The following is a 23816-nucleotide window of genomic DNA, read 5'->3' on the forward strand; positions in this document are numbered from 1 at the left end:
TTAATTTCACATTGAAGATGACTAATTAACTTCCACCTAGGGAGGAAAGGTGGGATTATCCTTGAGTTGGACAGACTCTGTGGTAGCTACCATGCCCCCTCCTTATGGTCACGCCCTATGTGATCTGTCTCCTTGAGTATGGGTGGCAACTCATCCCTGATTGGGTCTGTGGCTTGTCCAGACTGAACTCAGCCCTGTAGACTGCACAAGGACCTGTAGCAGCCTCTGGGCCCATCCATGACACTGGGAGGGGAAGTGTGTGTTGTTTAGCATTGCTGGTTCCGGGTCACTGCTTACTCAGCAGCAGCTAATGCAGCTAACTAGTGACTGAGGACAGGCTAAAGGCCACTACAGCTTCTCTCAGGGATAGGCACATGCCATCTCCACCATGCATGTGGGAAGCCAGTGTGGGAAGCTGACGTCCTACAGAGTTCATGTTTCTCCTTAGGTTTGTCTGACCCTAAAGCCAAGACTCTACCCTCAGTTCCTGCCACTTTGCCAGCTAGCAGAGCTGAGAAGGGACAGGCTTTGGAAGTTTCCACTGGCCTCACAGTGAGGCCATAGACCTCTCTCCTTCTCAGACCCACAGCATCCTCTAGGGATAAGAAGCCACAGCATACCTGGTGGGTACAGGTTCCAGGCTGCCCGCCCCAAGGCCCACTGCCTTACTGTCCCTTTTTTTTTTGGTACTGGGGCTTGAACTGAGGGCCTACACCTTGCGTCACTCCACCAGCCCTTTTTTGTGATGGGTTTCTTGGAGCTAGTGTCTCACAAACTATTTCCCCAGGCTGGTTTCGAACCTCCTGAGTAGTTAGGATTACAGGTGTGAACCACTGGCACCAGGCTTGTCCCTTCTTCCTGATTCCACCCAAATGAGCAGTTAGGACCACAGTCCACACCACAAAGGGCTCAAAGACCCCTCAAATTTGTCCCTCCCATTGTCTCCAGAACCAGGACATTTTACATTCAAAGGGATGGAGAGATGGTTGTCCCATCTCCACACTTCCCCCATAAATTCACCCAAGTCTAAAGCTAGCAGACCTGGCTAGTGACAGCAGGGACATAAACCACCCCTTTGCCTGTTCCCTCTGAATCTACTCTTTGGCACTTGTCTAATTAAACTTTCTGCTTCCTTTTTTTTCTCCCTGAGTGTTGGAGGAGGGAGTTGGAATCTTTATCTCTTGAGACTGTGCTGCCAGGACATTTTTTTAATTGTATTATTTTTGCCATGCTGGGTATGGACCCAGGACCTTGGGCATGCCAGGCAACTACTCACCACTGAGCTGTACCCAGCTCCTTTCCTTCACAAAGCAAACAAGGAAGAGATTTGGTCAGAACAGAATCATACTTAACCCATTCAGGCTTCTCACCCACCAGCTGTGCTCAACCTTTTTCTAGATATTTTTGCCCCTAACTTCCCACCCTCCTTGAAACTGATTCATTTTTTGGCAGTACTGGGATTTGAACTTGGACCTTAGGCTTGCTAGGTTGGCGCTCTACCACTTAATCCACTCTTCCAGCCCTTTTTTGTGTTGGATATTTTTGATATGGGTCTTACCTGGGCTGGCTTCGAACTGTGATCCTCCTGATCTTTGCCTCCCAAGTACCTAGGATTATAGGCATGAGCCAGAGTTGCCTGGCTCCCATCTTGAAATTTAAATGACATCTGCACACTGTATGAATCTATACTTGAGAAGCCAATGGGCTATCTCAGATTCCCTGGGGACAAGGTCCCTCTTGGCAATGGCAGGGGACATTTCCCACCCCCAGGTCCTCCTGTGGGGAAAACATAAGTGACAGTTGGCAGCTTGGGATACCAAAATGACAGTTTATTCTGACATTTGTACTGGGGCTGGGAGGACAGCTTCTTAGGGGGCAAGATGGAGCGAGGGTGTTGGAGATGGGGACTTCCCCACATCCACATTCTCTCTGGGTGGGGTGTGTGGGCTGCTGGAGCATCAGTGTGACAGGAACAGTGGCTGTAGGTTCTGGCTATGGACTTGCAGGTAGGAGATACATTCGGTCAAGTCACGCCTGGCTTCCTGAGTCCCCCAAGGGCTAGCCTGCAAAACCTCCCAGGAGTCCAGCGCCCAAACTGATGGCTTCTGGAAGGACTTTCTGAGCTCTTTCAGAGCTTCAGGGTCAGGCAGTAACATTGTATTAATTGCACTTGTTTGGTTGTGAGCCTCCCAAATTCCCGGAAGTCTGGGACAGTGTAAGGGTCAGGAGTCAAAGGCTTCTGACAATTTGGTGAGGGGCTGGTGGCAGGGTTTCCTTTGGTCACGCCCCGTCACACCCTCTGAGGGTCCAGAGAGACATGTTCTTGGAGTCTGGTCCTATGGCCTTGTGGGAACTGCACACAAAAGGCTTCTAGAAAGTTCACAGTTACATGAAGAAAGGCAATGCCTGGCAGCTGGAGGCAGTTCTCAGAGACTCCACAGAAGGGGGTGGTGCATACAAGGGAACTCATTCCTGGGCTGTGGTGATGAAAAGGATGCTGTTTGAGAAGGTGGGGTCACTATTTACTGGCTAAAAACATGTTTAAAAGCACCTCAAGATGGCTGTAAATGAGACTATGAAAAAAGATCTTTTATAATATTCAAAGGTGCCTTAGGATATGGCCCAGCACCAGAAGACCCACCCTGGGTGCAGATGAGGGGCATGGGGCCCAGAAGCCCTAGACAGAGAAAATGAAATGTTATGAAGATGCTGAAGGAAGGGAAGTAGATTGAGGTGGGGGGGTGACATGGCCTAGTCGTACCTCTTTGGAAAACAAACACTGAGTGGTGGCTGCCAGCAGAGACACAGATGCTCTAAGGCAAGCACAGGCCAAGCTGGTGCCACTTCCCCTCCCAGGCAGGGTTGAGGTGAGCAGAGCTGGTTGCAGGGGCCAAGGCCATGGATGCAAAGGCAGAGGTGGGGATGGGAGGAGGGTGGAGGCAGAAATCAGAGGGGCTACCAGGGTGGAGCTTCCTCACTTCCTACAGGTGATTTGGTTCACAGACACAGTGGTTTCCCTTCACTGAGAGTACAGAGCACTGCAGAATTCAAGTTTAGCCTCCCTGCTGACAGCCGAGGAGCTGGGACTCAAGGAAGTGGTGAGGATCCTTGGCTGTTGATCCAAGGAGGAAGGAATCCACAGTCCCCACTGGGCTCCTGAGGGCTGCACAGTGGCACTCCGGGGATACTCAGCTAGAGGTCTCAAAGATGTCTCCAGCCAGTCTCTGAGGTCAGGGCACCCTGGGTTCTTAGTGGCACATCCGTGCAGTCATTTCCTTCTGTTAAGAGCAAACAGTATATCAGAAATCGACAGATACAGAGGTAACATGGTTAACACACAGAGAAGCAGGGGCATTCAGAGCAGGAGCCATGGCTTTGCTGAATGCCAACTGAAAAGAAGCTGGACAACAGCCAGAGCAGCAGATGGCCAGAACTTGTGTTTTCCTTTCTGGAGGCCAAATTTGGCCTTTGTCTAGACCAACGGATCTGCCCTGTCATCCAAGTCACCAGGCCACTAATGAGTAGGCCGTGTGCCAATAAAACTTTATTTTCAGGACTGGGGATGTAGCTCAGGGGTAGAGCACTTGCCTAGCATGCACCAGGTCCTGGGTTCAACCCCAGCACTGCAGGAAAAAAAAAAAAAGAATTTATCTACAAAAACAGGTCATCAGTTCATGGCTGTGGCTTCTGACTGGCCTTATATAGCCAACTGACCCCACCTCCCATCCACCCAGCTCTACTAGGGCCAGGCCTGGGGTGTCTGGTCCAGAGGGAGACCCCACAGCTCCATAGTCTGAGCCCTGAGCACAGATGTTCTGACCTCCCAGTGAGGGCAACAGTGGCTGGCAAGCACTAGGACAGTAGCCCCCTCTTGCCCTCTGACCTTTCTAGGCCTGGACCCAGCAGGGCCTGCTTAGACCTGGGAATAGTCTAAGAACCCTGTGCGGGCAACTCAGAAAGGTTGATGTCCTTCACTTGCACTAGGCAGCCACACTGAAGCCTCCTGGAGCTGGACTAAGTCATGTCCATGCGACAGGTGAGGGGCTCCAGTTCTGCTAAGGCCCATCCTCAGGCCTAGTGTGCCAAATCCTGGGACAGGAAGTAAACTTGTGGGTTCCAGGGGCTGGGGATGGGGTGGGTGACTTCTTAAGGAGACAGAGCTTTCTTTCGGGATCATGGAATGTGGAATGTACTGGAACTAGACAGAGGTTGTGGCTGCACAACATTGTCAATGTACTAAATGGAAATGAGTTGTATCCTCAAAAATGGCTGAACTATATGAATTTTACTTCAATTAAAAACAGAAATTGGCCTGGGAATGTGACTCAAGTAGTAGAGCACTTGCCCAGAAAGCTTGAAGCTTGGGTTTAAACCCCAGAACTGCAAAAAATAAACTAAACTAAAATAGTTAACACTCAAAATGTGAATTACTTTTAAAAAACAATACAAAACAGAAAAATCAGCCCTCAGTGTCTGGTCAGACAGCAAGGGGGCAGGGTGGTGGTAGGCATCTGGTCACAAAGTGCTAGTGTAAGGAGCAGAAATGGCCCCATGGGAACAGGGCCCTTTGAGAACTTTCTGCCCACCCTACCCACTGGTCCTTGTCATTGCATGGGGGCTTCAACTAAAGACACACTGATAGGTGCAGTGGTTCATGGCTATAATCCTAGCTTCTCAGGAGACAGAGATCAGGAGGATCACAGTTTGAAGCCAGCCTGAGCAAAAAGTTCCTAAAAGCCCGTCTCAACCAATGGCTGGGTGTGGTTGTGTACACCTGTTGTCCCAGTTATATGGAAAGCACAAATAGGAGAATCAGATTCAGGCAGGCCTGGGAATAAAGTGAGACCTTATCTCAAAAAGAGAGACCCTATGCCAAAAATAACCAATGCAAAAAGGGCTTGGGAGCCTCACTTAAGTAGTAGAGCACCACTAGCAAGTGTGAGGCCCTGAGTTCAAAGGCAAGTACTGCCAAAAAAAAAAAGAGACGCAATTTGCTATTCTTGCTCTGCTTTTGTGTGTTGTTGACAGACAGCATCTTAGCCAGTCTCCCAAAAAAGATCAGAAAAACAAAAACTGAGAATGGTCCAGAGAGCAGACATCCACAGGCTGGGCAGTGGCACAGATGTCACCTCTCCCTCAGTCACCAGGGCTGAGTGCCCCTTAGACTTGTCCACTCATCCCTGTTGTAAGTGACCCTTAGTGAGAATGCAGGCTGGTGCCCCACCGACCCAGGGGAGCAGGCATCATGGAGGGTACCTGCAACCTGCAGCCCATACCCCACAGCTTACCAGTGGCTCCAGCTCCTTGGTGTCAATGAGGTTGAACTCTGTGACAAAGTAGTAGAAGTGCTTATAGCAGGTGTTCACATGGGCCTCTGAGCCCATCTGCGCAATGCGGTCGAAGTGGTGGATGTAGACATGCACGAAGACACGGAAGAGCCTTGACAGGATCTTCCTCACAGCCTGTAGGAAGTTCTTAGGGAATGGTGTGCCTGGATGGTGGAGAAAGGGACCAAGAGAAGGGGGCTGTTCAATCTGAGTCTGCCTGAGATCCTAGCTCTGGCCCAAGCAGGCCCACCCCTGAGACCATGCTCCTTATTTGAACCACAGATGTGTATACTAATGAGGCTCAGAGGTTAAGCTCACATGAGGTCACACAGCTGACATCCTGGTGACCAGGATGTTTCCTCCTGAAGTCAAGTGTCAACTCCCATGCAGAAGGTACTTGGTCTGTCTCAAGCAAAGAGCTCATTTCTTTGGGACAAGGGCAGTAGCCTGTGACCACTCCTAGCCTCTGGTCTTCTTGCCCCTCTTCCTCTTTTGCAGAGTCCTCAGGTAGCTCCCTCCCTCAAAACCTTGGCCACTACCTACCCAGCCACCACTTCCTATCCTCCCTGTCTCAGGGGACTATAAAACCTCCTGTGGCATGGATCACAGGATGTGAATGTATGAGTTAAGTATCTCTCCCCAGGTCTCATGCTATCTGTGGGGTCACTCAATCCAGCCAGTGTCACCCAGTGCCCACTGTGGACAGTGGTGAACAGACAGATATAACTAACTGCAGAGACAGCCACAGGTGTCCAGGTCACATCTTCTAGAAGATGAGAAACACCTGCGGCTGGACAGCATCATGCTTCTTGAGCCTTGGGATCACTAAATAAGGCTCAAAGATATCACCATCTTAATTTCCAGAGTATGTGGACATGTCACTTCCTATGGCAAAAAGGACCCTGCAGTTGTGATCAGGCTAAGGACCCTGAGCTGGGGATCATCCTGGTTCATCTGGGCCAACGGTCACCATGGCGTCCTCATGAGAGAGAAGAAGGGGCCATGAGCCAAGGGATGTGGGACCTCCCTGGAGGTCCTCCAGGAGGGACAAACCCTGCCCCACTAGACCGTAGCTCAGGGATGACAGTTCCTAACCCCAGAACTGTGAGGGGTTTTTTTGTGTGTGTGGGTGGAACTGGGATTTGAACTCAGGGCTTCACACCTGCAAAGGCTGAGCCACACCTCCAGTATACTTTGCTCTGATTATTTCAGATGGCGTTCTACAAACTATTTGTTCAGGCTGGCTCCAAACCATAATCCTCCCAATCTCAGCCTCCTGAGTAGCTCCAATTACAGGCATGAGCCACTGGCACCCAGCTAGAACTGTGAGGTTTTGAGGCACCAGTCTGAGTCACTTTGCCACAGCCCAGTGCAGACTTACAGAGGGTCTTCTTTGAAGCCCATGGTCTAAGCCTTACTCTCAGCTTTACCCCAGGGAATGGGGAGGTGCAGCAAGAGTAGGTCTGTCTTTCCCCTATAGATCAGAGAGGAACCTGGTACTACTGGGGGTGTCTGGTGAGGATGGGATACCCACGGTAGAAAAGGAGGCCAAGCCAGGTGCAGTGGCACAGACTGTAATCCCAGTACATGGAAAGCTGAGGTAGGAAGGTCACATATTTGAGGCCAGCCCTATCTCAAAATACCCCCACCGCCCCCACCCAAAAAAAAAGAGGCTGAGCTGCCTCCTTTTCTTGAAAGCTCTGTTCATGGCCATGTTGAGCTGGGCAAGGCTCATGGGGGTGAGAGGATAAGGGGGCAAGGAGGTGGGGGTGGTAAAGCCTCCTTTAATTGTAGGGGAGAAATTCAAGGAGCCGATACTGACAGGCAGGCTGTGGGCTGCCTCTAGGGCCACAGCAAGGCAGGACCTGGGGTATTTTGCACCTCTTGTCCTAAGCATGAAGAATGTTGGGTTTATTTTCCTAACGTCCAGCTCTGGCTCACCCCTTCTCTATTTTTGCCATTGCACAGAAGGCTGAGGTCACAACCATCTGAAGGCCTCCATCAGGTCCAGGACTTTCTGCTCAACACCCTGTTGTACACTACCACCACCCTTAACTTGTTTGTGTGCTAGACTTTTCTCAGGCAGTTGCCTGCATAGAAAGTCTTCTCTCCCACCTCCTAGAGCCCAATGTCCCTTGGAAGCTGGTCCAAGGAGGTCTGGGAATGTGAGCTCATGCATGTAGATGACCCTGGGATAAGTGCTATGAACTACAGAACAGGTGGAGGATCTGGATTGGCTGTGTTCCACCTAAAACCTAAACCAGGAATGTTCTGAAACTGAGAGAAGTTGAAAGTTGCCCAACTGTGTGAGTATAAGACAAACCACTGGATTATAGTACGCATTTTTTTTTTTTTTTGGTGGTACTGGAGTTTGAACTCAGGGCCTCACACTTGCTAGGCAGGTACTCTACCACTTGAGCCACTCAGCCAACCCTGTTTTGTGTTGGTTTTTTTGAGACAGGGTCACATGAACTATTTGCCTGGGCTGGCTTCAAACCATGATCTCTGCCTTCTGAGTAGCCAGGATTACAGGCATGAGCCACCAGTGCCCAACTGGACTGTACACTTTCACATGGTGAACAAGGCTGGGATTGACTCAGTGGCAGAGTGCTTGTCTGGCATGCCTGAGACTCTGGACTCCATCCCCTGCAACTCCAAAAAGAAAAAAAAAGGATGAATTCTAAGATAAATGAAATATATCTGAATAAAATTATTTCTTAGAAAAAAACTGGAAGTAGAGTTGAACCTGACTCAGCTGAATCCTTTCTGCCATCTGCTGGAGCCCCCTGGGTCACTGGTAGCCATGCATGAGCACCACCAGCAGCCCCAGGGTGTGAGGGGGAACCCAAAGCCCAGACTGCCAGCCTTGCTGTGGTGCCTATCCTTCCCTACTCACCGACATTGGTAGGGAAGATGTCCTCATTGTTGATCTGCACCTCGATCCAGTCCATGAGCAGGTCCATGTACCGGGGTGCAGACAGTGCTGTGGGCTTCCGGAACCGCTGCTCATCCTGCCAGCGGTACTCGTACTTGGGTCCCCCAGACATGATGGGGCAGGACTGCTCAGTGCAGCCGTCACTGATGGTGCCGTAGATGAGGTTGACACGATTGAAGAAGTCCACCACATGCACGGCCACCCAGTCATTGAGCTCCTCACCTGGGGGCAGCTGCACGGCCAGTCTCAGGTCCAGCCCTGCGTTCAGTGATGCCTGTGCCTTCTTGTGCAGCTCAAAGCGCTGTGTCCCCGGCTCGAACTTGCGCTTGGGCCGGAATGTCTTGTCCTTGTTGAAGACTTGCTTTAGGAATGGGTTGGACATCTTGTTGGCGCCTGCTGTCCAAGACACTTCGAGGGGAGAGCCAGGCAGGATGAAGGCCTATGTCGTGGGTCACCCCAGGGGCCTCAGAAAATGTGCCAAGCTCCACACAATCTCCTGGGATCTGAAACATACAGAGGGGGCATTTAGAACCTGCATGAGGTTAGGGACTTTCCTAGAAGTTGGTTCTGGAAGCACAGGGCATGTTTCCCAGGACTTTCGGGGTAAGTAGCTCCACCAAAAAGGGTTAATTCCCCAGGACAAGTGATCACATGGCATAGCCAGATAGCCTCAGAACCCACAACTCTAAGAGCCATGGCCCCAGATACCCAGAGCAGCCTTGGCCTCTCCACTGGCTGGACTTGCTGTTCCCAGCTTCTCCCTGTGAGAATGTGGGAGAGGATGTTGAGATCCCCATGGTGGCCAGGTGATGGTAGTGGGCTGACAGTGGCTTCCATGAGGAGATACACATATCTGGTTCCCTGGAACCTCTGGACATGACTATCTATGAAGAGAAGGTCTTCACAGATGTGAGAAAGTTCAGGACTGTAAGATGAGGTCATCCTGGTGATCCTAAATCCAATAACAAGCATCTTCCTTTTTTTTTTTTTTGAGAGGGTGCCTCAGTTCACTTGCTATCCAGGTGGTCTATCAGTTGAGCCACATCGCCAGTCCTTCTTTGCTTTAGTTATTTTTATTTTATTGTTTTACTATTTAGTTGGTTTTTTTTTTTTTTTTTTGGATAGGGTCTTGCATTTTTGCTTGGAGCTGGCCTCAGACTATGATCCTCCTATCTGTGCCTCCAGGATTTCAGGCATACACCACCATGCCCAGGTGATTGGTTGAGATGGGGTCCTGGTAGTTTTTTGCCCAGGTTGGCTTCAGACTACGATTTCCCCAGTCTCACCTCCTATTTAGCTGGTATCACAAGCATGAGCCACTGTGTCTGGCCTTACCAGCACACTTGTAAGCTACAGAAGAGAAACAGACACAGAGAAGACAACCACTAAGACACTAGAGCAATATGACTGCAATGCAGGGAATACCAAGGATTGCTGACCACCTCTAGATGCTATGAGAGGCCTGGGACAGATTCTCCCTCCCTGCCTCAGCAGGAGCCAGCTTGCCCACACATTGACCTTGGGCTTCCAGACCCCAGAACTAAGTGAAAATAAAGTCTTGCTATCTCTGTGTTCTGCTCTAGATGACTTTCCAAATAGCCAGTCACTGAATGAGGACCTGTCCTACTCTGGTGTGACCTTACTTTAATTCATCTTCAAAGATGGTACTTCCAAATACAGTTATGTTGCGAGGTCCCATGTGGACCTGAATTTGGGGGACACTGTCTACCCTAGCACAACTCTAAACAAAGAAACCTCAGGGAGCTTGTCCAAGTCTTATTCAAGTCTGAGTGGTGACCTATCGGATGCCTTCTAGCAGCACTGGGATAGGCTACTGATCGTGGGTGCTCATCAGTCACCTGTCCCCATAGGCCCATGTTCAAGACCAGACCTGCAGAAGCAATTAACATACTTGGTATAAATTTTGGAGAATCTGAATAAAATTGCCTGTGTTTCATTAAAAAAAAAAAAAAAAAAAAAAGGACCAGAGCTGCCACCTCTTCTCCTCTTGAGCCTGGAGTGGGGAGCAGGAGTAACTGACTGTATCCTGAGGAGGGTGGATGGAACCCCTCCCACACAGCACCATGAGCCTACTGCACACACACAACACAACCCTGTGTAACGGGCATCCTTCTGTCACTCACTGCTGGACATTAGCCCTTGTCTTCCACCTACAGGTCAGAGGGGGCCTGATTCCATCCTGCTCTGTGGGACACGCCTACCTGAAAAGGTGGACTTGGTTGTGCCACTGGGGCCCTGGTGAAGGGCCATGAAACATGACTCCTGGGAGCTGTGAAGCAGAAGCAGCAGAAAGGGAAGGCACAGAGGTGACGAGAGCGAGGCTGCCTGGACCCGCCCAAGGGCTCAGTATTGCTGACCTAGGCCCCAGATACATATCCTGCTCATAATAAATACCCACTTTCAATATCATATATTTCACCCCCAGCACTTGGCTTCTTTTTTTCTGTTTAACTAAGTAGTTGGAGTCAGTTTTTTCATGAGTGACTAACTGGTCTTGTCTTGAGGCCAAGACCTGGCATGGCAGCAGCACCACAACCAGTGCTAAGATAATACTTATCTCCCTCAACTCTGGGGGCAGAGTCCCACATGGGCCAGCCCATCCCTCCTGCAGTCTCCAGGGAGAATCTGTTTTCCACCTCCCCCAGCTTCTAAAGGCCCCACATCCCTTGGCTCAGGATTCTAGTTTCTTGCCACGTCTCCCTGCAGGGACTCTGCTCAACCCCACAGTGGACAGTATGGCCACCACCAGGATCTGGCCCAAATGTTCAGTGCTGAGAGGCAGATCCTGCATTTGACTAGAAGGAAGTCACATTAGAATTTTGACATGGGGGACCATCCTGGATCATCCAGGTCCTACAGGGTCCTCATAAGAGGGAGGAGGAGGGTCAGAGGCAGAGAGAGGCTGGGAGATGCTGCACTGCTAGCTCTGAAAAGAAAGGAAGGGTGACAGTATAGTGGCAAACACCTGTAATCCCAGGAGGCACTCAGAAGGCAGAAGAGGGAGGATCACAAATTTGAGGTCAGCCTGGGCTACATAGTGAAAAAAAAAGTTGTCAGCTGGGTGTAGTGGCTTATGCTTGCAATCCTAGCTACATAGGAGGCAGAAATTGAATAGATTGTGGTTCAAGTGCAGCCCAGCCAAAAAGTCTTCGAGACTCCATCTTAACCAATGGTTGAGCATGGTGGTTCACACCTGTCATTCCAGCTATGTGGAGAAGTACAAATAGGACTGTGGTCTAGGCTGACCTGGGCATAAAGTGAAACCCTATCTCAAAAATAACCAATGCCAAAAGGGCTAGGGGTGTAGCTCAAGTGGTAGAGTGCCTTGCCTAGAAAACACATGGCCCTGAGTCCAACCCCCAGTACCACCACCACCACCAAAAAAAAAAAAAAAAGGGGGTAGAGGAATAGAATCCCCATCTGACCCACAGCTCCAAATAAGGGTCTACCACACAAAGACTTAGATGTCTGTGTCCACAGTATGCGGTTCACAGCAGCCAAAAGGTGGGGACAGCCCAAGTGTCTGAGTAGACATGCACAGTGTGGTCATCCACACCGGAGCATTACTCAGCCATGAATAGGAGGCTCTGACACATGCTGTAACATGGAGGGATCTTGAAGACATTATGCTCAGTGTGAACCAGACACAAAAGGCCCCACAACATATAACTCCATTGATAAGAAACATCCAGATTAGATGAATCCAGAGACAGCAAGTGGACTCGTGAGTGCCAGAGACTGGGGTGTCTACTTATGGGATGGGGCTTCCTTTTGGGTGATGGAATATTCTAGAATTAAATAGAGGTACTATTTGCACAACTCTGAGAGTACACTTACTGCTGCCTTGTATACCTTAAGTAAGTGAACCACAGGGCGCATGAATTATAACCTCAGACAAGCCATGACAGCAACTGGCCTGGCCCCTGCTCCATGAACCCTGAGAGAACTACAGATGGCTGCTCTGGGAAGACATGTAGGCTGCCTCCAGCTTTTCTTACTGTGACACAAAATACAACCATGAAAAAGGGTGCAGGTGATGACTCATTCTAGACAGACCCAGTTGAGGACCACCAGGGATACTGCTCCAAGCAGCCAGCAGCCTCTCAAGACACAGCCCTCCCCACTGTCTGTGGTGACCAGAGTCTCCATTTCCTCAGAGACTCCAGGGCCATCTCAGCACTTCCTGACACCTGACTCACACCTAACTAACTGCTCCAAGTTTCACGTTATCCTGGAAGAAAACATTATCTCCATTTTCAAATGGTTCAACTGAGGCCCAGAGTGTTTTCTGCTGGGCACTGTGAACACCAGGTCAGGTCGTTCTCTGGGGTGAGTGGTTAGGGCACAATAGGGTACTAAGCAGCATCCATCCACTCTATGCCAGGAGTTCTCCAGTCATGACAGCCATGCATGTCCTCAGACATTGTCCAGAGTCCCCTGGGCACAGCATCACCAGGTGAGCCCTGTGATGCTTCTGGCTGGGTCAGATTGGCTTCTGGCTGGGTCAGAAGCCAATGGTTCTTTTTTGCCAGCACTTTATGCCACATGGCTGGTGGATAACAGGGCAACTGCAGACCATGGATTTCAGGGCTAGAGGTGCCACATGCCTCCCTGGCATGCCGACTCCCAGAGATTCTGACATCCATGTCTTATCTCTTAATATAGTGACACACCTCCCCCCATGGCCAGGTCACACTCCACTGGGTCCCTTCTTTGCCCACACAGAGCCATAGCTACCCTCTAGCTCTGGGTCAGGGTGGCCAAGCCTTCCTGGTCTTGCTGGTAGGTACCACACCCATGGCTCTCTTCTGTAGAGACGAGGCTCAAGTTGCCCCAGGAAACGCCCCACAGAAAGGCCCCACACCTGCCACCCTGGTCTGACATGGGTCAGACCCTAGATCCTAGGGACTGAGTAGTCAAGGGCCCACGCCCACATGATCCTTTGCCTGTGACTGCCAACTGCCCAACACCTTGCACCTGTCCAGGTGATCCACTCTGCTACCAAAGCTGCTGTCAGGTTGTCGGCCAGGTGGCCCCCATACACAGTCATCTCAATGTCTGCATGCTCACCCCAGCAAGACAAGCATCAGCCTCATTTCACCAAAGAGAAAGCGAGGCAGGGTGGCTCTCCTCCCAACTAGTAGGGACAGAGCTGGCCTGGGCCAGGCCCACCTGAGGCCTCCTGCCTTAGGTTCCTAATTTGCCTCCTGGTTCCTCATTATTGTGCACAGACTTTCCAACACTAATGAAACCATAGTCCAGAAAAAAGCCCAACCCGCCATTGACTATGGCGGTGGCCCTCTGTTTGCTTCAGGGACTTTCCAGGGACAGTTCTAGGGATTTCCTTCAACAATGTCACCTAAGTAGGGTAGGGAGGAGAGGCCCAGAGTTCAGGCAGGAGGGAGCCCACCACAGGGGCACAGAGGGTGTTTCAGGGCCTCCATGGCCTTTTGGTGGCACCATCACAGCCTCCTGCCTTGGGAGGAGACATCTTCTTAGGCCTGGTCTCAGAGTCTCAGGGACCAACCAGACTACTAAAGATGTAGGCTCATCTTTTTTTTTTTTGCAGTACTGGGATTTGAACTCAGGGCCTACACCTTGAACCACTCCACCAGCCCTTTTTTTTGTGTTAGGTATTTTCAAGATAGGGTCTCGAGAACTATTTGCCCAGGCTGGCTTTGAACCAGATGCTCCTGGTCTCTGCCTCCTGAGTAGCTAGGGTTACAGACGTGAGCCACCAGCGCCCAGCTTGGGCCCATCTTTCTTTACAAAAACTTTATGCCTGTCTACCACACTCCCATAAGGATTGTTCAAAGAAACAGGGCAGCAAAAGGGGTAAAGACCACATTCAGACTCTTCTCAGAAAATGGAAGAATTTTTTTTTTAAGTAGAAGTAATTCTTTTCTAGAAGAAAAACTCTGCCTGAATGGGCAGAGTTCCATCAAAAGCCAACAGTTGGTTCAGTGATAAAATGCTTGCTTAGCATATATGAGGCCCTGGGTTTGATCTCCAGCACAAAAAAAAAAAAAGCCAATGGTTTTGTCCAAAACAAACATGCCTTCTACCGCCAAGAGGTGACCAAGGGAAGAAGCTTCCCCCCCCCCCCCCCGACAGACTGCCACAGGACATCAAGCTGGGCCTGAGTGATGGCCTCCCCGCCACTGCTCCCAAGTCCCAGTCACCGTTTCTAGGGTCCTTGCTCTCTGGTCCTTAGTATACTTCCAACAGCTTCTCAGAACCTCTTGGCTCTCCTGGTCTTCCCTACACAACAGATGAGATATTAGTGACACCTGGAAACTTCTAAAAGGATGAAAGATAAGATGACAAAGTCCCCTACCCTGAAATATGCACTCTTTCTTCTAATTTTTTCCGAAAACAAAAAACACAGCACAGTTCCTCTAAGCAACCGTCATGACTCCTCCCTGACCAAGGTGTGGCACACAGCTCAAAAACCCACAGTCACTCACTTCCTTCCGGAGGCTTCCACATCCTGCCACCACTGTGGGGAACAGGCTTCGGGCCCAAGCTCAGAGATTGTCTCCATGTTCTTGATCAGTGTTGATCAGTGTGCAACACTGGCCCCCAGCCTGCCAGTCCTAATATTTGGTAGGAAGATGCTGGAAGCCTGGAACGTGCCCTGTGAACAAAGGCAGCACTCCAGAGCCACCTTCACATTGAAATGCTATTACTGCTGGGTGTCTGTGGCTCACACCTGTAATCCTAGCTACTTGGGAGGCTAAGATTGGGAGGATTACCACTCAAGGCCTGCCCACGCAAACAGATTGAGAGACCTATCTTCAAAATAACCAGAGAAAAATAAACTAGTCATGTGACTCAAATGGTAGCATGTCTGCTTTGCAAGTGAGAAGCCCTGAGTTCAAACCCCAATCCCACAGAATAAATTAAATGCTAATCCTGGGGCTGGGGATGTGGCTCAGTGGTAAGCACCAGCTTAGCTTGCCTGAGGTCCTGGGTTTATCTCCAGCACTGCAAACAAACAAACAAAAAAACAAAAAGAGGCACTGACACAATGCCTCAGTTCCTTGCCTCCTGTTGCTTCTTCAGCTCACCGACAGTATTTTTTAATGAGTCATGAATAATACCTGACAGGGACCACACTTCTGGCCCAGGGCACCTGGCAGATGCTCTTTCTCCTTCCTACTCAATGCAGGCCAACCCTGTTGGTTTGTCTGTCAGGGAATCTAATCCAGTCTCCAGTGAGACAGGCGGATGAAAACTAGGACAATTCTTTTCTTTCTTTCTTTCTTTTTTTTTTTTGCAGTACTGGGGTTGAACTCAGAGCCTTCATCTTGAGCCACTCCACCACACCTTTTTTGTGATGAGTTTTATAGAGATAGGGACTTGGGAACTATTTGCCTGGGCTGGCTTCAAACTGCGATCCTCCTGATTTCTGCCTTCTGTGTAGATAGGATTAGAGTCATGTCAGAATTCTTAACTCTTGCTTTTTGGTTGCTGCACCTAACACATGACATTGAGCACTTCCTGTAGGGCAGGTACTGCCCCATTCTTTAGGTCAGGAAGCTGAGGTTGGCTACCTTCCTAAGAGCAGACAAAGGTCTGAGATCAGGCCTGAGTCTCAATCTTTAGATTCCAAATATGGTACATTTCCCACTAGACCAGGCTCACCCTGGACACTGCAGGGTACAGGTACTGAGCACCCCCAGTTGTGACAGCCATAGTATCCCTAGATGTTGCTCAGGTCCACTGGGGGTGGGGGGTGCGGGGGCAGGATGTGTTCAGATTAGAGCCTCTGCAATAGATCAGCAACCCTCTTCTGCTATACAAGTGATTCCTCTGCAGGGTTTCTGGGGGCTCCCAACCTGGCCCCTGGCCTGAGAGACTCAGTCCTGGGCACTGCCAGCAAGACTCATACTGTCTTGATTTTCAGAGGCACATGGAACCTTCTTCCCCACATGGCTATCCCTGCTCGGCATACTCTTTGTCCCCAGGGGGTTGGTGACCCTGTCTTGCATACCCCTGGCCACTTCCTTCTCTTTTAGTCCCACCTGGTGGCTCAGAAAGTGGCGTGGGTGGGGTCAGAGCCAAGACTACTTGTGTCCCCTACTCCCAACACATCCACATGGAGCAGTGGCTATTTGGTCCCTCCCTTACCCTGGGGACATGTGTGGCTGTCATGACTGAGGATGCTCCTGGCACAGAGTGGGTGGAGGCCAGAGATGTCTCAGCAACCTGCAGGAACCAGGAAACCCCCACAGAGAATGATAGGCCCAGTGTACACAGTGCTAAGGAGAGCCACTGTCCAGAGCTTCCATAGGAAGTAGAAGACAGTTCCTTCTTCTCCTCTCCTGGCAATACTTGGTGGATGAACAGGACATTAAATGCGACAATGAGAAAAAAAAAAAAAAGTACTATATTATAACGTTCTTAACAAAAAACCCAAAGGCTCTGCATCAAAATTATGATCAGCTGGGCATGTTCAGGTACACATCTGTCATCCCAGCCCTCAGGAAGATGGGGCAGAGGATTGAGCGTTCCAGGCCAGCCTGGGCTACACAGGGAGACCATGTCTCAAAATATAACAAAAACAAACAACAAACAAAAATCAAGATCTTAGAGGAAATCAACTGTAGCTTATGGGAGAGCAACCCTTAGAATACAGAGCCCAGTACAAGTAGACCATGGAGTGCTTCCCTCAAAAACTTTCCTGTACCCAAGGCCAGAAACAAGGAATCCCTGGCCCCCAGGGCACATCTAGTGTCCTACATGAAAAGATAAGTTGCAAATAGTGTGGTTAAAAAATAAGCCAGGTTCCAGTGACTCATGCCTATAATTCTAGCTACTCAGGAGGCGGAGATCTAGAGGATGGCAGTTTGAGGCTAGCCTGGGAAAAAAGTTTGTGAGACCCCCATTTTAACCAATGCCTGGGTGCAGTGGCATGTACCTGTCATCCCAGCTACATCAGAAGCACAAATATGAGGATCATGGTTCAAGCCAGCCTGAACCATGTCAAAAATAACCAGTGCAGCTGGGCGTTAGTGGCTCTCACCTGTGATCCTAGCTACTCAGGAGGCAGCGATCAGGAGGATCACAGTTCTAAGCCAGTCCAGACAAATAGTTCTTGAGACCCTAACTCAAAAAAAAACATCACAAAAAAGAGCTGGTGGAATGACTCAAGGTGAAGGCCCTGAGTTTAAACCCTAGTACCACAAAAAAAAAAAAAAAAAAAAGACAAAAAAAACACATTTGGGGGCATGCCTCATGTGGTAGAGTGCCTGCCTAGCAAGCACAAGACCCTAAGTTCAAACCCTTGTACCACCAAAAAATGAAAAACCAAACAAACAAAGGCCAGGTGTGTTGGCATGTACCTGTAATCCCAGTGCTCAGGAGGCTTAAGCCAGTGCTCGAGATCTAGGCCAGTCTGAGCTACACAATTAGAGCCCGTCTAAAAAAAACAAAGTAAAAGCAAAAAAGAATTCAGTACATTCAAGAAAAAAAGAAGGAAGAAGTGTGGCTCTCCCTGGAAGCAAGGTGATGACAGGTGAGATTCCTGTCCTATGGTATAAGTGTTTGTCATCTGAGGGGTCTTTATAATAATGTACCTTTAGGCTTTCAGGTCTAAGCACAAACAGAAAAAGAAGTCACTCAGAGATAATCAAAAGATAAAGGGGGATGGCTGGTGGTGGCTCACATCTGTAATCCTAGCTACTTGGGAGGCTGAGATAGGGAGGATCATTTGGACAAATAGTTTAAGAGACCCCACCAACAAACTGACCAGACTGGAGGTGTGGCTCAAGTGGTAGAGTGCCTACTTTGCAAGTGCAAAGTCCTGAGTTCAAACTCCAGTCCCACAAAAAAAAAGGAAAAGGACTAGGGTGCGGCTCAGTGGGGAGCAGTTGCCTAGCATATGGGAGGCCCTACGTTACATTCCCAGCACTGCATTACACACACACACACACACACACACACACAGGAAGTCTTGAGAAAAAGGAAGGCATCCTCTTTGGGACTGGAGCTGCCTTCTGCCCAGAATCTGATTTCTGAAGTGGGATTTGCCTTTCCTCGTTAAAGCATTTAAACCCCAGAATTCCAGGAAATCAGAAGCCTCACCCATTAGCCAGGAAATGCTAAAAACTTTCCACAGTACAACCCACACTCGGCTGACTGGCTGGCAGGCAGGCAGAGGGGAATTCTGCAGCCTCCCCTTGCAGAGGTGCTTCCATGGGCCACTGGCTCCTGACATACAATAAGCAGTGGACTTTTCAGAGAATGTAGGGCCTATGTGGTTTTTATATGTGACACATACACCTGATGACACTTGATGAAAATCTGAGAGGTTCAACAAGTTCAGGAACTGAAACAGCACTTTTGAAAACCTCCCAAGAGATGAAAATAACACTGTCTCTTGGGTTCCACCCCAACCACTGAAAAAAAAAACCTATAAAAAAGTCCTTGTAGCTGGGCATAGTAGCATTGGCCTGTAATCCCAAGGCACTTGTAAAGATAGAGTTCCAGGCCTGCCTGGAACTGACCTGGGAGACTTTGTCTCAAAAAAAGCCAAAATAAGCCAACTGCAGGTGGCTCATGTCTAATCCTGGCAACACAGAGATAGAGATCAGGAGGACTGTGGTTCAAAGCCAGCCCAGGGAAACAGTTTGAGAGACCCTATCTTGAAAATACCCAACACAAAAAAGGGCTGGTGGAGTGGCTTAAGTGGCAAAGCGCCTGCCTAGCAAGTGTGAGGTCCTGAGTTCAAACCCCAGTACTGCCAAAGAAAAGAACAAAGAAATGGAAGATATCAAAACAGCCCCTTCCCACAGTGAAGCCCAGGTAAAAGGTTCTGAGCTATGGAAAGACCCACAGGAGCCCTTGCAACCCATCACACAGGTAAAGTGCCCAATCTGAACAAGGCACACTCGTGATTCCAACTACCTGGCATTCTGTAAGAGGCAAAACTATGGGGGCAGTAAAAGTCAGCAGCTGTCAGGAGGATGAGTAAGAAAAGCATACTGTGTGGTACTATAATGGTGGATGCATGTCACTGTACATTTGTCCAAACCCAAGTATGTCCAACCCCCCAAGTAAGAACACAGAGCCAAATGACAACAGTTGTAACTAAGCTGCTTTTAGAACCAATCATGTGCTTCTCTGAACTACAGCCCACAAAGGTCTCCAGTGAGCAATGAGAAACTGTAAGGATGCTTTGGCCATCAAGGACCTTCCTCGATGCACCACTGCTCCACACTGTAAGGCTTTTAATACATATCACCTGTGGACTCGTGATGATGTGACAATGGAGGTTCCGCTGAGGTGAACACACCTACTTGGTATGGGATGTTGGAGGAGGCGTCTATGGGAACTCTGTGCCTGTCATTCAATTTTATTGTGAACCTATGCTAGGGAAGGTAGTGTCCACCTGTAGTCCCAGCTACTCAGGAAGCTGAGGCAGGAGGATCACTGGAGCCCAGAAGTTCAGGACAAGCCTGGGCTTTAAAGAGAGTTTGTCTCTTTGAAAAATAATAACTAGCCAGGCACCAGTGGCTCACACTTATAATCCTATCTACTTAGGAGGCTGAGATCAGAATGCAGTTGAGGACAGCCTGGGCAAAGAGTTCCAGAGCAAAATAGACTGGAGATGTAGCTCAAGTGATACAGCATCAGTTTTGCAAGTGTGAAGCCCTAAATTTGAACCCCAAGTTTGCCCCCCCCAAAAAAAATAATAAGTAGGTTTGGGGATGTAGCTCAACGGTAGAATGCTTGCATAGTATGTAAGAGGTCCTAGATTCCAACCCCAGCACCACAAAAAAGATGTATACCCACAAAAGTAGAAAATGGGCACCAGTGGCTCACATCTGTAATGCTAGCTACTCAGGAGACAGAGATCAGGAGCATCTCGTTTCAAAGCCAGCTCAGGCGAATAGTGAAAAAATCCTTCACATAAAAGGTTGGCAGAGTGTCTCAAGATCTAGGCCCTGAGTTTGAACCCCAGTACTGAAAAAAAAAGTAGAAAATGAAGAACCCCATGAAAGAAGGGGTTCAACAAATATTTACTTAAAGAATTAACGCCATGGCAGGCTCAAGATGTATGACAGCCAAATATATAACTCTAAATTTTCTAGTAAACTACATTAAAAAAATACAGATGAAATGATTACATCATAATATACCTATTTATAAATTGGATATATCCTAAGTCAAAAATTCATGTAATTGCTTGGGCATGGTGGCACACACCTGTATACTACTCGGGAGTTAGAGATAGGACTGAGGTTCAAGCCCACCCTGGGCAAAGTAAATGTGAGACCCTATCTGAAAAATAAACTAAAAACAAAAAGGGCTGGGTATGGCTCAAGTGGTAAGCACTTGCCTAGAAAGTGTGAGGCCACAAGTTCAAATCTCAATACCGAAAAAAAAAACCCAAAAAAAATGCATGTTACTCACACAACCTGCCAAACATCACAGTTGAGCCACATGGCATACTGCAGAGCATTGGTGGTTCCCCTTGTGACTACAGGGCTGACTGGGAGCCTCATCACCCTGCTGCCATCTAGGATAACAAGATGATACCAGTCCTGGAGATATCAAAATTCCAAACTCAAAGTACACTTTCTAGTAAATGTATACAGCTTTCACATCATCATAAATTCAAAGTTGGGGCTTTCTGCATCCTATTTAATCCAACTGAGCTAACATTATTGTAATATCCAATACATAAAGTATCAAAGTGACATTGTGTAGTCTCTGAGATCTGGTGTGCATATACTCAGAACACATTCCAACTTGGAATGGCCACGTTCAAGGCCTCCACAGCCATATGTAGCTCTGGCTGCTGAACTGGTCACTCAGCTCTAGAGAGTTAAAAGAAAGATTGCCCAGGAATGGGCATGGTTTGAGGTGGGACCTGATTCAGGAAAGGTAGACATCAGGGAGCCCTGCAACAGGGATATGCTAGATTTTTACATTCTTCGTTCTCATTCTATACTAAATAAATTTCTTCAATGAGTTCTAACAACAGATTCTGGAAAGGTGGGTTAAGAACCTGGCTTCCAAGCTGGGCATGGTAGCTCAAGCTTGTCATCCTAGCTACACTGGAGGCTGAGATAAGGAGGATCATGGTTCCAGGACAGCCTGGGGGAAAAAAATTCAGGAGACCTCATCTCTATGGAAAAAGCTACAGGAGCCCCATCATCTCTACTATAGCAAGAAGCCTAAAATAAGAGGACTGTAGTCTAGGCTGGCCCATGCAAAAAGCAAGACCTTATCTCAAAAATAACCAATAACTCTACTACTTGCTGGTGGTCAAATAGTAGAGCACCTGCCTAGCAAGCAAGAAACCCTGAGTTCAAACCATCGGTGGCCACAGCGGTGTAGGCGTTGGGGTAGAGGAAGAACCTGTTAGAAGTGTTCAGAGCTTTGACTCTGAGCACCTCTCTTGCCTGGGCCTCCTGCATCACTCTCTGCAGCCACTCCTGCCTCCTGAGGTCTTCAGCTGTCACCTTCCCAAATCTCCTTCACTTCTAAAACAACCAAATAATCCAACAACTAAGCATCAGGTTTTCCCTCCACTGAAGAAAGACCTGAGCCAGGCTCTGGTGGCTCATACTATAATCCTAGATACTCAGGAGGCAGAGATCAGGAGGATAGCAGTTCAAAGCCAACCCAGGCAAACAGTTCTCAACACCCTATCTCAAAAGAACCCCTCACAAAAAAAAGGGCTGGTGGAGCTGGGCGCCAGTGGCTCACGCCTATAATCCTAGCTATTCAGGAGACTGAGATTAGGAGGATTGTGGTTCGAAGCCAGCCAGGGCAAATAACTCTGCAAGACCCTATCTTGAGAAAACCTTCATAAAAAAGGGCTGGTGGAGTGGCTCAAGGTGTAGGCCCTGAATTGAAGCTCCAGTACCGCAAAGAAAAGAAGGGGGGAGGGGGTTTATGGAGTGGCTCAAGGTGTAGTTCAAACCCCAGTACTGAAAAAAAAAAACAAAGAGCTGGCCTGCAAAGGAAGTGACCTCTGCGTCCAGCAGAAGAGCAAACTGAGTCTCATGTTCCAGACCAAGAACACAACTAGCAGAGTAACATGACTGTCCTTAAGCCATCACAAGGGTGGGGGTGGAGAGGTAGATTAGGGAGGCCTGAAAATGGGCCTCTGCAAGTTTGTGAAGCCCCAGGAAGAAGGAGCTGACTAGGTCTGAGGCTGGTTAGGCACTGCTCATCCCCTTGCCTAAAAGAGGTAAATACCAAACCAGAAAATACAAAGAAATGCATGTGTGCATACCTCACAATTTATCCACCCTCTCCTTTGCAATTTGGGTATTTTATGACAGTTAAACCAGTACATAAATAGGGGGCAGAGGAGGAAGAAGTTGTATGTACAAAGAATGGAAACCTTACCCCTAAGTAGTTTCTGCTTTGTGACCCTGTTTTCTAATCTCCCCCCACACTCCCTTTTCAATGGCTTTTATAAGAATGTGGTTCTTTGGGCCGGCATGCCAGAGTGTGGTAAAGCACCTGCCTACCACACAAAAGGTCATCTCCAGCACCAAACGTGGTCCTTTAAAACAAATTCACAAATTCAAGGACAAATAAGTACCTTATTTTTTTTTTTTTTTTTGGTGATACTGGGGTTTGAACTCAGGGCCTCACGCTGGCTAAGCAGGCATTCTATCACGTCAGCCACGCCCACATCCCAAGGAAGGACTTTTTTAGGTTATGTATTTATTTTAGTGGTGGTGGTACTGGGGTTTGAGCTCAGGGCTTCACACTTGCTAGGCAGGCGTTCTACCGTTTGAGCCACACATCCAGCCCCATGAAAGGACTTTTAAAGTCTTGGATGTAGTGGTTTGAGCAAATGTCACCCCTACACCTGCTCAGTGACTCGGGGTCCAGAGCAACAAGGTTTAGCCCCTGAGTGGGTTTGGGGGAGGGGAGAGGGCTGGAGGCCCTGGGGGATTTTACCCCAAATCGGGAAGCTGGTACTCTTTAGTGCTGAGTGACGGGGAAAGGGCCAGTGTCCAAAGGACAGCTCAGAACCACAGTTTGACTCAGCACCCGTCTGGACACCATCCCCACCGGTCTTCGCCTTCCCAAGGATCCGGCCTTCCCAAGGATCCGACCTTCCCGCCGCCCGCCTTCTCCCTCCGAATACTCAGCTTCCCCGCCACCTACTTTGGTCCCTCCTGACAGATCAGTAATCTTGCCTCACGACCGCTGCCTGCCTTCATCCTTCCCAGGACTCACCTATTCGCCTCACGCCCTGCGGCTCACCAGCACTCGCGGATCACAGCTCGCCTGTCTCCCGCCACCCTTTTTTCCCTATCTGCGGAAGGACACGCCCGCGGAGGAACACACTAAAAGCCATGCCCCTACCGCACCCGCGGGCCGGACCTACTTTCCTTAAATAACCGGGTCCCGGATAGAGGCTTACGTCAGAACTCCGGAGAGCCCCGGATGGAGGCACAGGTCCGAAACTAGAGCCAGGCCTTGCTACCGTTGCATAGCAACCAGGACTGGTCGCTGCAACCATTGGCTGGTACCAGCGAGGGCTGTGGGCGGAG

The 23816-nt window shown here is 49.2% G+C and overlaps 1 protein-coding gene across 6 annotated transcripts; it reads right to left on the minus strand.

Annotated features, from left to right (window-relative positions):
- Nucleotides 1-1808: 1808 nt before the first annotated feature.
- On the minus strand, nucleotides 1809-23653 carry Mob3a (MOB kinase activator 3A). Of its 6 annotated transcripts, none has more exons than XM_020164037.2 (5): nucleotides 23500-23643; nucleotides 14466-14544; nucleotides 8224-8765; nucleotides 5289-5491; nucleotides 1809-3278 (listed from the first exon to the last, which is right to left on the minus strand). In XM_020164037.2, the coding sequence occupies exons 3-5, from the start codon at nucleotides 8642-8644 to the stop codon at nucleotides 3249-3251; spliced, it is 654 nt and encodes a 217-aa protein (XP_020019626.1). In that variant the 5' UTR covers nucleotides 8645-8765; nucleotides 14466-14544; nucleotides 23500-23643; the 3' UTR covers nucleotides 1809-3248. The 6 variants fall into 6 exon arrangements, with proteins under 6 accessions (XP_020019626.1, XP_073910655.1, XP_073910654.1 ...); XM_074054554.1 differs by lacking the exon at nucleotides 14466-14544 and adding an exon at nucleotides 9549-9612 and having other exon boundaries at nucleotides 23500-23639; XM_074054553.1 differs by lacking the exon at nucleotides 23500-23643 and adding an exon at nucleotides 23428-23446.
- Between the last annotated feature and the right edge of the window lie 163 nt (nucleotides 23654-23816).

The sequence above is a fragment of the Castor canadensis genome, chromosome 14 (assembly GCF_047511655.1).
Source record: "Castor canadensis chromosome 14, mCasCan1.hap1v2, whole genome shotgun sequence".
NCBI lineage: Eukaryota > Metazoa > Chordata > Mammalia > Rodentia > Castoridae > Castor > Castor canadensis.